Source organism: Gopherus evgoodei, chromosome 7 (genome assembly GCF_007399415.2).
Source record: "Gopherus evgoodei ecotype Sinaloan lineage chromosome 7, rGopEvg1_v1.p, whole genome shotgun sequence".
Taxonomy (NCBI): domain Eukaryota; kingdom Metazoa; phylum Chordata; order Testudines; family Testudinidae; genus Gopherus; species Gopherus evgoodei.
The window spans coordinates 129,384,481-129,396,925 of NC_044328.1; the positions used below are offsets into that span (position 1 = coordinate 129,384,481).

A 12,445-nucleotide genomic window follows, 5' to 3' on the forward strand; every position below is an offset into this window, starting at 1 on the left:
TAATTTGCAACAAAAAATAAAAAAATAATTGTTACTATTATTTGCACACACTGTGCATTTTAATCCCTAGATCTCTCAAATAATTTACAAAGCACCCCACTAGACAGATGGGAAAATGAAGGACTACGATGTTAAATGATTTGCCCAAGGCCCACAGAGATTACAGCTCAGATCTGGACGTCCAGAGTTATCTGCAGGCAAAAGACAACATTTGAAAGGTTTTTTAGCTTGAGAAAACATTGTTTCAATGATCCAATAGTTCAACATGGCTCAGATTTACTTCAGTCTTTCCACACTTACAAAAAATTAACTTCTGGGGTACAGTTGCTAATTTTGGTTGCACGTATTCCTGGAGGTTTCATCACATGACAATCTTTAATTAAAGCTTAATCTTTAATTCTTGGAGGGTTGGCAACCCTTTTCTGGGCTGAGAATCAAAATGTAACTTTTGGGGCAAACCAGTGAGAGCCTGTAAACTGGGGCGAGGGGCACACTCAGGGTAGATGGAACAAGGTGTGAAGAGGAGAGGCAGGGCCAGAGCAGGAGCAGAAAGAGGCAGACCAGGTGTGGGCCCTTGTGGAAGGGGGTAGGGGTTGAGCACCCCCAGAGAAATGAGGAAGCCAGAGCCTGGGACTCCTCCATGTGAATGCTGCGGCATGAACTAAAAGGTATCTAGTTCGCATTAATGCACTCCTCTTCAAACAGGACTAAGTTAATGCAAACTAGCTACCTTTTGTTCCACACAGGAGAGTTACAGTGTAGGAATGCTGCAAGTCACGTGCCCATAGTCCAAACTGCAGGGGCACGTAAACACAGCCTATGAATCACCTGGCAGCACGGTTTAGAAAAAGTGCACGTGGTCTGAGCATGTGCAAATTCGCAAGGACACACATGGACAAAAATCGGGCCCTTGAGTTTGCATGTCCATGCAGCCAGAGGACCTACACTACAGAAGTCAGACTTATCAGAGAATACCGTAATTTAGCTTTTTGTAAACTTTTAATGGCCTTCATTACATAAATTGTGTGGCCAAGGGCCAAACTCCTTCACTGTTAACAATGTATCTGCTTTACACAGCTTCATGCCCTTACTGCAGGCATTAAAGCCATAATTACAGAGTACTGCACTGCGGGAGCCGAGGTCTGTCTCAGGGCCTGTGGAGGCCACGGTTACTCTGCGCTGAGTGGACTCCCTTTTCTGTATACTAAACTAGCCGCTTCTTGTACTTACGAAGGGGAAAACACAGTCCTGTTCCTGCAGACTGCCAGGTAACTCTTCAGCCCTGTCTGTGTAATACCCTGCCTCCTAGTCCTCGCACTCCTTACAGCATCTTCTCCAAAGCAGTCAAGGACCTCAGCAGCTTTCCTATAATGCATGCCCAAAGCAAACCCATTTCACAAACGATTCAGTATTCACTCCAGCAGGCAGGGAAGGAGGCAGAACAGTCGCTACCCGTCCCTAGTGCTTGGGGTCTTGAGAGTCCATGGGGATGGGGAGGGGGAGGTTGTAAACAGATTGGATACATTGTACCTACCTCAAGATCCTGTCATTGGGAGGGGAAGTGAAAATACCCCTCCACACGATAAGTTAGGGAAAAGTTTTCAGTGGAATTTGTTTCCTTTTAAGGTAATTTTAAATTAAGCTTCAATTTCAAGAATTTAAACTTATTCCACTTAGACCAGGCTGTGGCATGATGTTGTTTTCCCTTGGATACATAGACTACTAATTATCTCCAGTGAATAAAACACAGTAAAGGTGTTTTACTAATTGCAGTAATAAAACATGCACCTAGTTAAAATAGGAAAAATCTAGTCCACATCCCAAGAGAGAGAGAGAGAGAGAGATCCACACCACACCCCCACCACTACGTTTGCTGGCAGTACCAGCAACGCCACAGATAGGACGGACTCAGAAATGACCTCTGTACTGTATTACTCCTGGAGATGGTCCATCCAGGTCAGCCACATCAATGGGACTTGGTGGTGAAGCTCACACTGCTTCTGTCTGTCTACCTGTCCACGGAAAAAGAGATTCAGTATTTGGGGCTCTCATGCCAGCATCTTTCATGCGCATGCACAGCTTTTTTTAAGGGGATAAATGCACCGAACACCAATTGGTTTTAAACTTTCCTTTTTTGTGGCTCATGTAGTTTTAAAGAGAATTATCTAATCACCACACAGATGGAATGTTAACAGCAATAGCAATTCTAAGCATTCATCAGGACACACATTAGCCAGACCCTGTGGAAAGCCAGGCCCATCACATCAGGTTACTGCAAACAGCAGGCAGAAAACAAAATTCCTCTGAACGGGTGGGTTTTAGACTTTTGATGGGACACAGTAACTCACCGCTCCTCCCTCACCACACAGAGAGGCTCATGAAACCTTCCAGTAGTTTGCACAGACCAAACAGGTTCAGTACAGCCTATTGCATCTGCAAAGAACAGATTATTTAAGGATGAGTGTCCGAAAATCAAAACTAAACTAAAATTCGACCTGGGTTTGAAGTCCACTAGTTAAGCCAGACTCACAAAGCCATGTTCTTTCCCCAAGCTCTGTGCACCACTGAGGCTGCGTGCTTGGCTCCCGTAGAGGAGTGGGGAAGAGCTTGGGTTACTAAGCAGCTGAAAGGAGTCCTTGCTTAACAAGTGGTGTAGGGTCCGTCCAGCCCTGCTTGGTTAGCTGGATGTCAAATGTGATGTAGTCTGGGTGGGGATCCATAGGAGGAGACAGGAGCTTGTGACAAGGAAATGTGGAACCTCGTTCCCCACCTCATACCAGAGGAGAAAGGGTCCTACATTTTGACAGTAAGTCCCCAGGTTTCCAAACCATGACCTGGTAGGTATTCAAATACACTTCCCAGGGTTTGCATCTGGCTTCAGCTGAAGAAGCCTCAGGTCTCCGCAAGAGGGGTCACTTTCAGGACATGGTGCAATTTTGGAAACATCCTGAGATGAGGACCCATTCTGTTACCCTGTTGTCAGGTTTCTGGTAAAGTGCCTTGCAGCAGTTCACTCTGGCCAGCCCATCCCTCCATCAGCCACCTATTTGTCTTCAGTGGACTCTGGAAAGTGTCAGGCACGGACCAGCGCAGACTTTCTCAAACCAGACATTTACGCAGAGGCCTATCGGCACAGAGCAACCAGGTCAGTAAAGAGCAGCTGGAGGAGAAACTTTTCCAAGTTTAACATTCGAGTAGTCCTTGAATTCAAATCCTTCATCACAAATAAGGAAGCCACCAAAATTGGCTTCTCAGCTTAAAAAAAGGAGACTGTAGTTTAAATGTAGCAAAAACCCTGTGTCATGCCGTTCTCACAGAAATGAGGATTCCGCCCTTTCCTGGTGGTACCCTTGCAAGTGAGTCAGATTTCCCTGCTCCAGATCCCACTAATATTAAATTTCTAATGCAGAATAGTAGGATTTTTAAAGCCATGCATAATTAAAGCTAGCAAATTCTGAGCAGCACTGGGTTCTAAAATAAAAATAAAAATCACTAGAAATACAAGTCACCAAATGGAATCTCTGTCATCCAGAGAGATTGCTGGGCAATTTAACTCTGTGCCATTCTAAACGTTGCCAAGAAAAATAAAACATCAGATGCTTAAGAAACTAATTCCTTCTCCAAATGGTCTGTGTAGCACAATGGAGCTCCAACTCGGATTCTAGCCATCAAGTCCTACAACAAATGAATAGTAATGATACAAGTCCACACATACATAGGTTATACACATTTACAGATCAAGTGATGTTGCGGGTCTCTGGAACCCAGGACAACGCAGCAAGCCAAATCCTCCTCCTGTTTACACCAACGTAAATGCAGAGTACCTCCCCTGAAGTCACCGTAAAGTCATACTGTAGTACATTAGAACAGTATCTGGCCCCATGTACTGAAGGCAGCAGTGTCGGAGACCAGTTGTAAATACTGTCACCATTTCTTTAAATTCATTGCTCTCTTTCACATGAATCCCAGCTAGAGAGAGATGTGAGCTGCTGTGGGTGGAGTTGATGAGTTGCCTGAGAACTTTTCTCTGACTTGTGGTTAGATGGTTTCAGTTTCCATGGCCAAAGCTCTTTGCCTTCAGGGTACCTGAAATGCAATTCATTTAAAATACTCACTTCAGACATGTCTTTTTGACATGGTGGGTACGTAGACTGGTAAACAGAGTGTGTGTTTATAGACACGTGCAATAGAAATAATTTTCTTCCCAGGCTCCTCGGAAATGCAGCAACCAAGCTACAGGGTTTGGTTCAGTCAGGAGCTGAACAGCATGAGGCATGGAACCAGTGCACAGTACAGCTTGTACAGGCTGCAAAGGTTAGTACAAATCCAGTATTCATTAGCCCTACTAGGTATGGCTGACAACAGACAACAGGAACCCATGGTCAGCTTACACAGATTTAGTAACATTCCCAATTATTTACTCTTTGTATGACAGAAGCACCTATTCCATTCCATACAGCTTATGCCTAGAGCTCCCAGCTGAGATCAGAGCCCCATTGTGCTAGGCACAGAACAAAACAGAGTGAGAGACATTTCCTGTCCCAAAGAGGTTACAGTCAAGAAAACAAGAGGCATGAGGGGAAACAGAATCCAGAGAGGTTAAGCGACTCACCCATCATCACACATCAGCCAGTAGCAGAGGAACTGGCTCTCAGTTCTGTTCTCTCTTCACTGAAATGCATCACAAATCACCATTTAACTCAATTGCCATTGAAAATGTTCATTCATTTCCTTTTGAATTCAGTGCTAGAATCAGAAAAAGTTGGAGGGTCATTGGGCAAAATTTACCTCAACGTAAGTTTATTGAAGTCTCTTAGAGTAACGGCCAGGGTGAATTAGGCCTATTATTTCCTTTTTAGCTTTAAAAGGAATTTCTACTACCAAAAAACAGGAACAGTGATAAGTCTGATACTGTAATTTCCACCTTAAGAGGAGGAAATGGAATAAATAAAATCAATTTAGCGAGACCCAAAAATGACAGTATATCCTGATGAAACTGACGTGGGAACTAAGGCAGGCAAAATATACATTCCTCAAACTGAAATTTGCCGAGACAGAGTTAACACCCTCTACACTTCAGCTCTTTAATGGAGCACACCAGGGGAACCATTAGAGAAACCTCATTCAAGGGGGAAATGAAAAGACTTGGAATTTCATTACAGCTCTAGTAGGCAACAGATAAAAATAAGTTACCTGCAAAGTTTCAGACTTTGCTGCAACCATGTTAAAAATAAAGTTATCCTCTTGTTCCCTTTTTATCTGACGGAGAATGTTTTCAAAAACAAAGATCTATAGCTCATTTGTTTTACTAAAATTAAAGAGTTTAAAATCTAATTTCTTCTGAAATGTGCACTTATAAGTTCAGCTTCAGCCTGAGACTGTCCAAATTAAACTGGAGGAAGTATAGCTCCCTCACAGGGGTTGTGTATAAAGGAAACTGACACTCAACTGCAGCTGCATTGCTTAGATGTCCCCTTAAACTGGAAACTGCACCCAGTGTGTTTAATCCAGCAGCCAAAGTTCACAACAGCGCAAGTGCTTTCCATCAGGAAAATACCGACCAGTGCTTCGAAAACATTAGAGAGGTTTTTCCTCTCCGACTAATCGCACTTTCAAAAGAAACAGTGTACTATGATCTTCCAGGTCAACGTAATCTTTCAAAAGCAGAAATAAGTAAATCCACTCTGAGCAATATTGGCTCTCTCTAATGGCATTACAGTCCAGCCAGCTGCCCAATGTATGTGTTTTCACCTTTCTGGTAGATGAAAGAGCTGCAGGCAGCCTCAATGGAGCAGGGTATTCAGCATGGCTAAGTAAAAAAGTGCAGCATTTATTATTAGGGATGGTTGAAAAATTGGAATTCTTTTCTGTGAAACAGTTTGAATGGAACAAAAAGTTTTTTTAGTTAGAAGTTTTCCAAAAAATTCAATGAATCAATCTGATACATTTCAAATGGAAAGAAATTGAAATAAAAGCTTCCATTTTGGAGCCTGCCCTCTCCTCTCCTGACCCCCAGAGAAAGGGATCAGGGACAATAAAAAAAAATTTCATTCAGCCTTTTCTGTGCACAAATTTGGATTGCAGGCTTGATCCTCCACTCATTCAAATCAATGACTGAACACCCCCAACCCACTGACTTCCCTGGTCCATGATCTTGGAGGCAGGCAGGCAGGTGGGGATTGGAGAAATGGCCCATGCGTCATAAATAAGGGCCAGGAATGCCCTTCCAACTGTGGAATAGAAGTTCAGTTAGCAGAGAGACAGACAGACAGAATTTGACCAGGATTTGTAAATAAACAAAACACTGATTAAAGAATGAGGAGTACTTGTGGCACCTTAGAGACTAACAAATTTATTTGAGCATAAGCTTTTGTGGGCTACAGCCCACTTCATCGGATGCATGCAGTGGAAAATACAGTAGGAAGATATATAAACACAGAGAACATGAAACATATCTTCATGTTCTGTGTATATATATCTTCCTACTATATTTTCCACTGCGTGCATCCAATGAAGTGGGCTGTAGCCCATGAAAGCTTATGCTCAAATAAATTTGTCAGTCCAAAAGGCGCCACAAGAATGCCTCATTCTTTTTGAGGATACAGACTAACATGGCTACCACTCTGAAAACACTGATTGTATCAGGTGTTTATCAAAGGAAAATACAGTACTGAGTAAAGAGAATGGCAGAGCAGGAATGAAAATGAAGTGAAGCTCGAGTTCCATGCTGAATTTCCCAGGTCTGTGCGAGTGACCCAACCCAGGAATGGAATTAGAAGCCAAAGCATGGTCATTTGTAACTTTTCCCACCACACTTCCTGCTTCACTGAAGACACCCCTGAACACACATCATTCTGTGACATCTTTAGTACACTAGAAAATATCAAGAGGATCAGAGGGAGAAAAAGATATTATTCGTATTATTTCTGGGCAGAATTCAACCTCTCCACTACTCCTACATAGACTTCTGTGCTTAATGATTCACCCAAGCAGCCTAATATTAACTCAGTTTGCATATTTCACTTTGGAGTTCAGCTGTACAGCTAATTATGCTCATTAGCAGGGATCATTTCTTTTGCTTTAGGTCAGCAGCCCAAAGGCTTTCCATCAACTACCTAAAACAACAAAAGCATTGTAAGCTCCTTGGGACAGGGACGTCTTTTGTTCTGTTTGTACAGCACTGAGTGCAACAGAGTCCTGGCCCAGGACTAGGGCTCCTAGGCACTATAGTAATATGAATAATCAATAATCGTTAATTGGAAAGATGCACATTCATTTGTCGCTCCCTGAAGAAAGACTGAAGTCTCCTTAGCTCTGAGCTCCTGGGAAGGTTGAGTGCTGCATGCTGCTCCAGTGCGACATCTGCAGTTGAATGGATTTGTTTTCCCCTCTCAGTCCACACTGACAATATTTTGAATAAGAGTAAGCCAAGTCTGGAAGCACTTTTCTAATCTTTATCACAGTGGTTCTCAAAGGGTGGGTTGTGACCCCGTTTTAATGGGGTTGCTAGGGCTGACATTAGACTTGCTGGGGCCAAAGCCAGAGCCCCATCACCCAGGGCTGGGGCCAAAGACGAAGCCCAAAGGCATTAGCCCTGAGCAGTGGGGCTCAGGTTACAGGCTCTCCCGCCGGGGGCTGAATCTTTTGGGCTTCGGCTTTGCCCCCTCCTGCCCAGGACAGTGAGGCTCAGGGGGGCTCAGGCTTCGGTCCCCGCTCCTGGGCTCATGGAGTAATTTTCATTGTCAGAAGGGGGTGGCAGTGCAATGAAGTTTGAGAACCCTGCTTATCACTATCACAGTGGTGATTATTACTGTCCCCTCTTCTCTTCAATACAGGGCCAGCTTTAGGCCAATTCCCCTGATTCCCTGGAATCAGGCCCCGCGCCTTAAGCGCCTTTTTAATTTTTAAAATTTTTTTACATACCTGTCTTCGGCGGCACTTTGGCGGCGGGGGGTCCGGAGCAAGTGAAGGACCCCTCACCACTGAGGTGCCGCCAAAGACCCGGACCGCCACCAGGTATTCAAATCAGGACCCACAGCTCCTAAAGCCAATCCTGCTTCCATACTGTAGAAGTCAAACATGAATGTGAACGGCCTAACCAGAATAAAAACTGGTAGAAAATGGCCAGTGAAAATGAAAGGTTTTATATCCTTTGCTGGAAGGCTTAGGTCACTCAGCATAGCCCTTATCACTGGAGACATTTATGAGGATGCATTCATAGTTGCATGTAACTCTTTTCTAGGCTCACTGCCACTACATTGTTGTGAAAAACTTCATAGACACAGTGGAGAAACTTAGAAATGAGGCTGAAATCCAGAAGATTGTGAAACACCTTTGTGACCTTTTTGCATTACATGGTATCTTCTCAAACACGGGAGATTTCCTGTATGCTGGGTACATATCTGGGGACCAAATAGACATGGTGACTGCATCCTACCTGGACCTACTCGCTGTCATTCGGTGAGCTATGATAGCATAAGAAAGTTAGACAGCAGCTTTCCCTCTACGTCCCACAAGGAGGGGGAAATGATGTTAAATAACCGTTAAGGATAGTTAAGTGTGTCACCGTCACCAAGCCTGATGGGATATCAGGTTTACATTTGTATACAAGGCCTATGTGCAAGCTTTATTTTTACAGTTAAACAGATTTAAACCCTTAGAGGTCTGAAAAAACAACACGTCTCAGGATTTCATAAATTGCCTGCTTTTAAATAGCTTCGTTTTTATCATTAAAATGTTACTACCAATTAAAGGTAATGTTTCAGGTACTTTAAATTCAGCATTTCAATTTAAAAAGAGTTGCATGCACATAAGACTTTTCTCACACAGACAACAGTCAACTAATTCTTCCTTGGCTTGAGATATTTCTCTGCGGTGACTGGATTGCAAACAATGTGGCATTGGGCTACTGCATGAGAAGCACAAAATAAAACAAAAATTAAACCGACCACATGTGACAGTGCAAAATGTAATGTGTTACCTTAACGGTGCAAAGTTAGATTTTAGAAATGGTTGTAAATGTAATAATCTAAGAGGTTATTAGCAACACAAGCAAGAAATTTTTAAGTACAATTTTACCCTGACTGTGGCTTTAAATTATACTATTTAGAGAAAAACAATCTACTTAAACTAGGAAGTTAAATAGCAACCATGCAGTGTCTTGTAGCTTTTAAACATCCAGCAGTACATACTAACATTATAAATAAAATAACCCTTGACCCATTGAATACTTTTTGCCATTTTACAAGATTTCTTAGGTTGTTTCAAAGTCATGTTTGGTTATAATCAGAAAAGATGAGAAGTTTTTCAGCCATGACTTTTAAACAAAAACAAAAATTAATCACCGAGTCATTTCTCAGATAACACAGTAAATTAATCCCTTACAACGTTTAAAAAGCTGTTTTCACATAGGATTTACTTTTCATAATAGAGCACTGCAATTTAAATATTCAATTTCATTGGGACTTCAGACTAAATTGTGAGCTAATTGGGATTTTGCACACAATAGTAAGAATACTCCCTACACAATGGACTAGAAAATAGCAATTGAGGCAGCACATATTTTTACTAGAATTTCTCAACCAGGATTCAAAAGGTAGCAAACCTAAACTGAATTTTCAAAAGACCTTAGCCGATGGAACGAATAATCAAAGATACTTCTGAGGTCAAGAATTTAACAGGACTCAAGAAAGGAGTGCCCATTTCTAATGGATAATGAAAACATGCATGGAGTCAATATTTAGGATTAAAATGAAGACAACCAAGAGTTTGAAAGGGATACAAACACTCCAGCTTTGGGACATGAGACCATCTCATTGACAGGGGCTCGGAAGAAACTTCCCATATGAGCAGGTTGTGACAGGTTTCCCTCAGGGTGCCAGTTGGAACTGGGGTATCACTGAGCCCGCCTGACCCACCAGACTGGGCTCCCTTTAACTGGGCTGCTGTGACAAGCTGCAGACCTGCTCCTGATCTCCCTCTTTCACCAGCATGCATACAGGTAGGGACAGATCCAGCTGTTGTAACATGCAAACAGGCATTCTGACTAGCCCCTGCAGGGGAAGGCTTCACCTAAGGAACTGTCTAGATACTGAAGTGCACACCCCGCTCTGGAGCACAAACCCAAGATACGCCGTCCTGTGCTGTACAGAGAACTGTACACCGTAAGCTCATGAAATTCACTCCCTCCCTCAATGTGGGGAAGAGCTATGCAACAGTTTTTTGCCCCCTATTTATGAATTCCACACACTGGGTTAAGACAAAACAACTATATTAACTACAAAAGGTAGATTTTAAGTGATTATGAAGAATAGCGAACAGAGCAAAGTAGATTAACTAGCAAATGAAACAAACATGCAAGCTAAGCTTAATGTACTAAAAGAAACTGGCTTTAACTAGCAAATTCTCACCCTAAATGTTGTTTTAGGCAGATTGCAGAGGTTATTGAAGGCCAGCTGCTCTTGCTTGCAGCTTCAAACTCCATGTATTTCTTTCAAAAGACACCTTCTAGCCTGGGTTCAGTCCTTTCTTGCCCAGTTCAGTCGGAGGTGTTTATAGCAGTCATCTTAGGTGGGGAGACAGTGAAGAATGAACCACGTTGAGGTCACTCCCCTGCCTTAAATAGGTTTTGCATATAGCAAAACTTAGTTCCCATGCCAGTCAGTGATAACACACTGGTATTCCAAGATAGATTCCAGTACCAGGTGACTTGATCACATGACCCTACAGCCATAACTCAAAGGCTGGTTGTAACATCCTCAGGAAGACTTCCCAGGAAGGTGGGAGATTAGCATCTTCTAAGACCTATTGTTCTTCCTAATGGCCCTTTCCAGCCAGCAATCTAGACTGATTGCATTCTGTCTAGTGCACGTTCCCCAGGTGTACACACATTCGTAATAGCTGCACAGACAATATTCCGAACTTCAGATACAGAAATGATACATGCATACAAATAGGATAATCATATTCAGTAAATCATAACCTTTCCAATGATCTCACATGACCCATCTTGCATAAAATACATCTTAGTTATGTCATAATCACTTCATAATCTCTATGAAAAATATGGAGATGTAGTGTCACAGGTTATTTCAGAACTACCTACTACAGCGTTTCATGCAGCTGGTACTGGCTATTGTCAGAGCCAAGATTCAGCCAAGTATTTAAACACCTCATCACTGGTGACTACTCAGGTGCTTAAAGTCAAGCATATGCTTAAATGCGTTTCTGAATCAGGGTCAGAGATAGGATATTGGACTAGATAACCCATTGGCCTGTAATTAATTATGTTTATCTCAATATACTGCAAGCTCTGTTGTCCTGAGGAAGCCCTAACACGTGTAGATTTTTTGACATTTTGAAACCAACATGGTATTTCATCTATTGCTTAGTTCTTTGTTTATATGACAACATTATCCAGTGCTTGTTAAGACTCTGGTTTTTTAAGGAGCTTTTCTAACAAGTAAACATAATCTGGAGGCATACTGTAATTCCACTTTAATTTCCTCCATTTATTTTTCAAAGGCACTAAAAGCAGAACATTTTGTGAATGAAATAAACTGTCATTTATTTAGTTATTTTAAAAAATAAATCCTCTAACAAACTTTATTTTTTTTAAATTAGTAATGCTCTTTAAAGGCTTTCTAAGATTAAATCTCTTAGATAACTATTTTACCAGTGGCAACAGCATGAAGCAGTGAATTTCTAATGCAATGATTAAGATTTGCGCTTCGTTAAAATGACGAGTGTCATTGCTTTTGATTGTGTGGTAGCAGGATGCAACTGCCGTGTGAAATACCATCTCAGTGTGAAAAAATACCTCTGTACCGAGGGCCTGCACAAACCTAGGAACCACTTAAGCCCACCCGAAGACACAAGCTGCAGGGCCTGCTGATTAAGTGATCCACATAAGATTCAATCCTGAATCAGGGACAAATCCACAGAGGTGCCAAGCACCTTCAACTGCCATTGACCCCAAGGAGAGATGAGATGGCTCAGCACATTGGACAATCTGCCTTTCACAAAGTAAGATATATTGGACAATAATCTCTCAAAAACCAGGAACATTCCTAAAATCACCAGGTTTCTTCACACTGCAGTAAATACCTAATGGCAAATATGAAATTATGTTTTCTCCCATTCGGCCCCAGCGAAGTGGTAAGGATTTCATTAACCCTGCAGTGAGTGCGGTCCATTTGCTTCTGTAGGAATGATGCAGTGCCTCTAGTGGATGCTTTCGACTTCACCGATGAAAGTTTGAATTCTGCGCTTGGCAGTTACGACGGACATGTCTACCAACGGCTTTACGAGTGGGCTCAGAAGTCACCAACCAACAAACAGGTAAGGACTGTGGGCTACTGTCACGGAATGTGGAGAGTCAGGGCCCTGCACACGCACTTCCTGCTATTCACCATGACTTTCAGCCATCCAGGAGACCAGAAGATTT

The 12,445-nt window shown here is 42.4% G+C and overlaps 1 protein-coding gene and 1 long non-coding RNA gene across 4 annotated transcripts in view; one reads left to right on the forward strand and one right to left on the reverse strand.

Moving 5' to 3' along the window:
- Nucleotides 1–12,445, forward strand: part of ACOX2 (acyl-CoA oxidase 2) — a 30,986-nt gene that overhangs the window by 14,604 nt on the left and 3,937 nt on the right. For 2 of the 3 annotated variants that reach the window (XM_030569679.1, XM_030569680.1), the window contains exons 10-14: nt 1,078–1,268; nt 2,984–3,145; nt 4,209–4,314; nt 8,243–8,460; nt 12,207–12,339. In XM_030569679.1, coding sequence (XP_030425539.1) covers nt 1,078–1,268; nt 2,984–3,145; nt 4,209–4,314; nt 8,243–8,460; nt 12,207–12,339 — 810 coding nt within the window. Of the gene's footprint in view, nt 1–1,077; nt 1,269–2,983; nt 3,146–4,208; nt 4,315–8,242; nt 8,461–12,206; nt 12,340–12,445 lie in introns of those variants that run through there. The other variant, XM_030569681.1, reaches the window with a different exon arrangement.
- Nucleotides 17–2,973, reverse strand: LOC115654847. Its single transcript, XR_004001287.1, has 4 exons — nt 2,349–2,973; nt 1,920–2,012; nt 1,231–1,365; nt 17–191 (listed from the first exon to the last, which is right to left on the reverse strand). It is a non-coding gene; the product is annotated as an uncharacterized LOC115654847 (long non-coding RNA).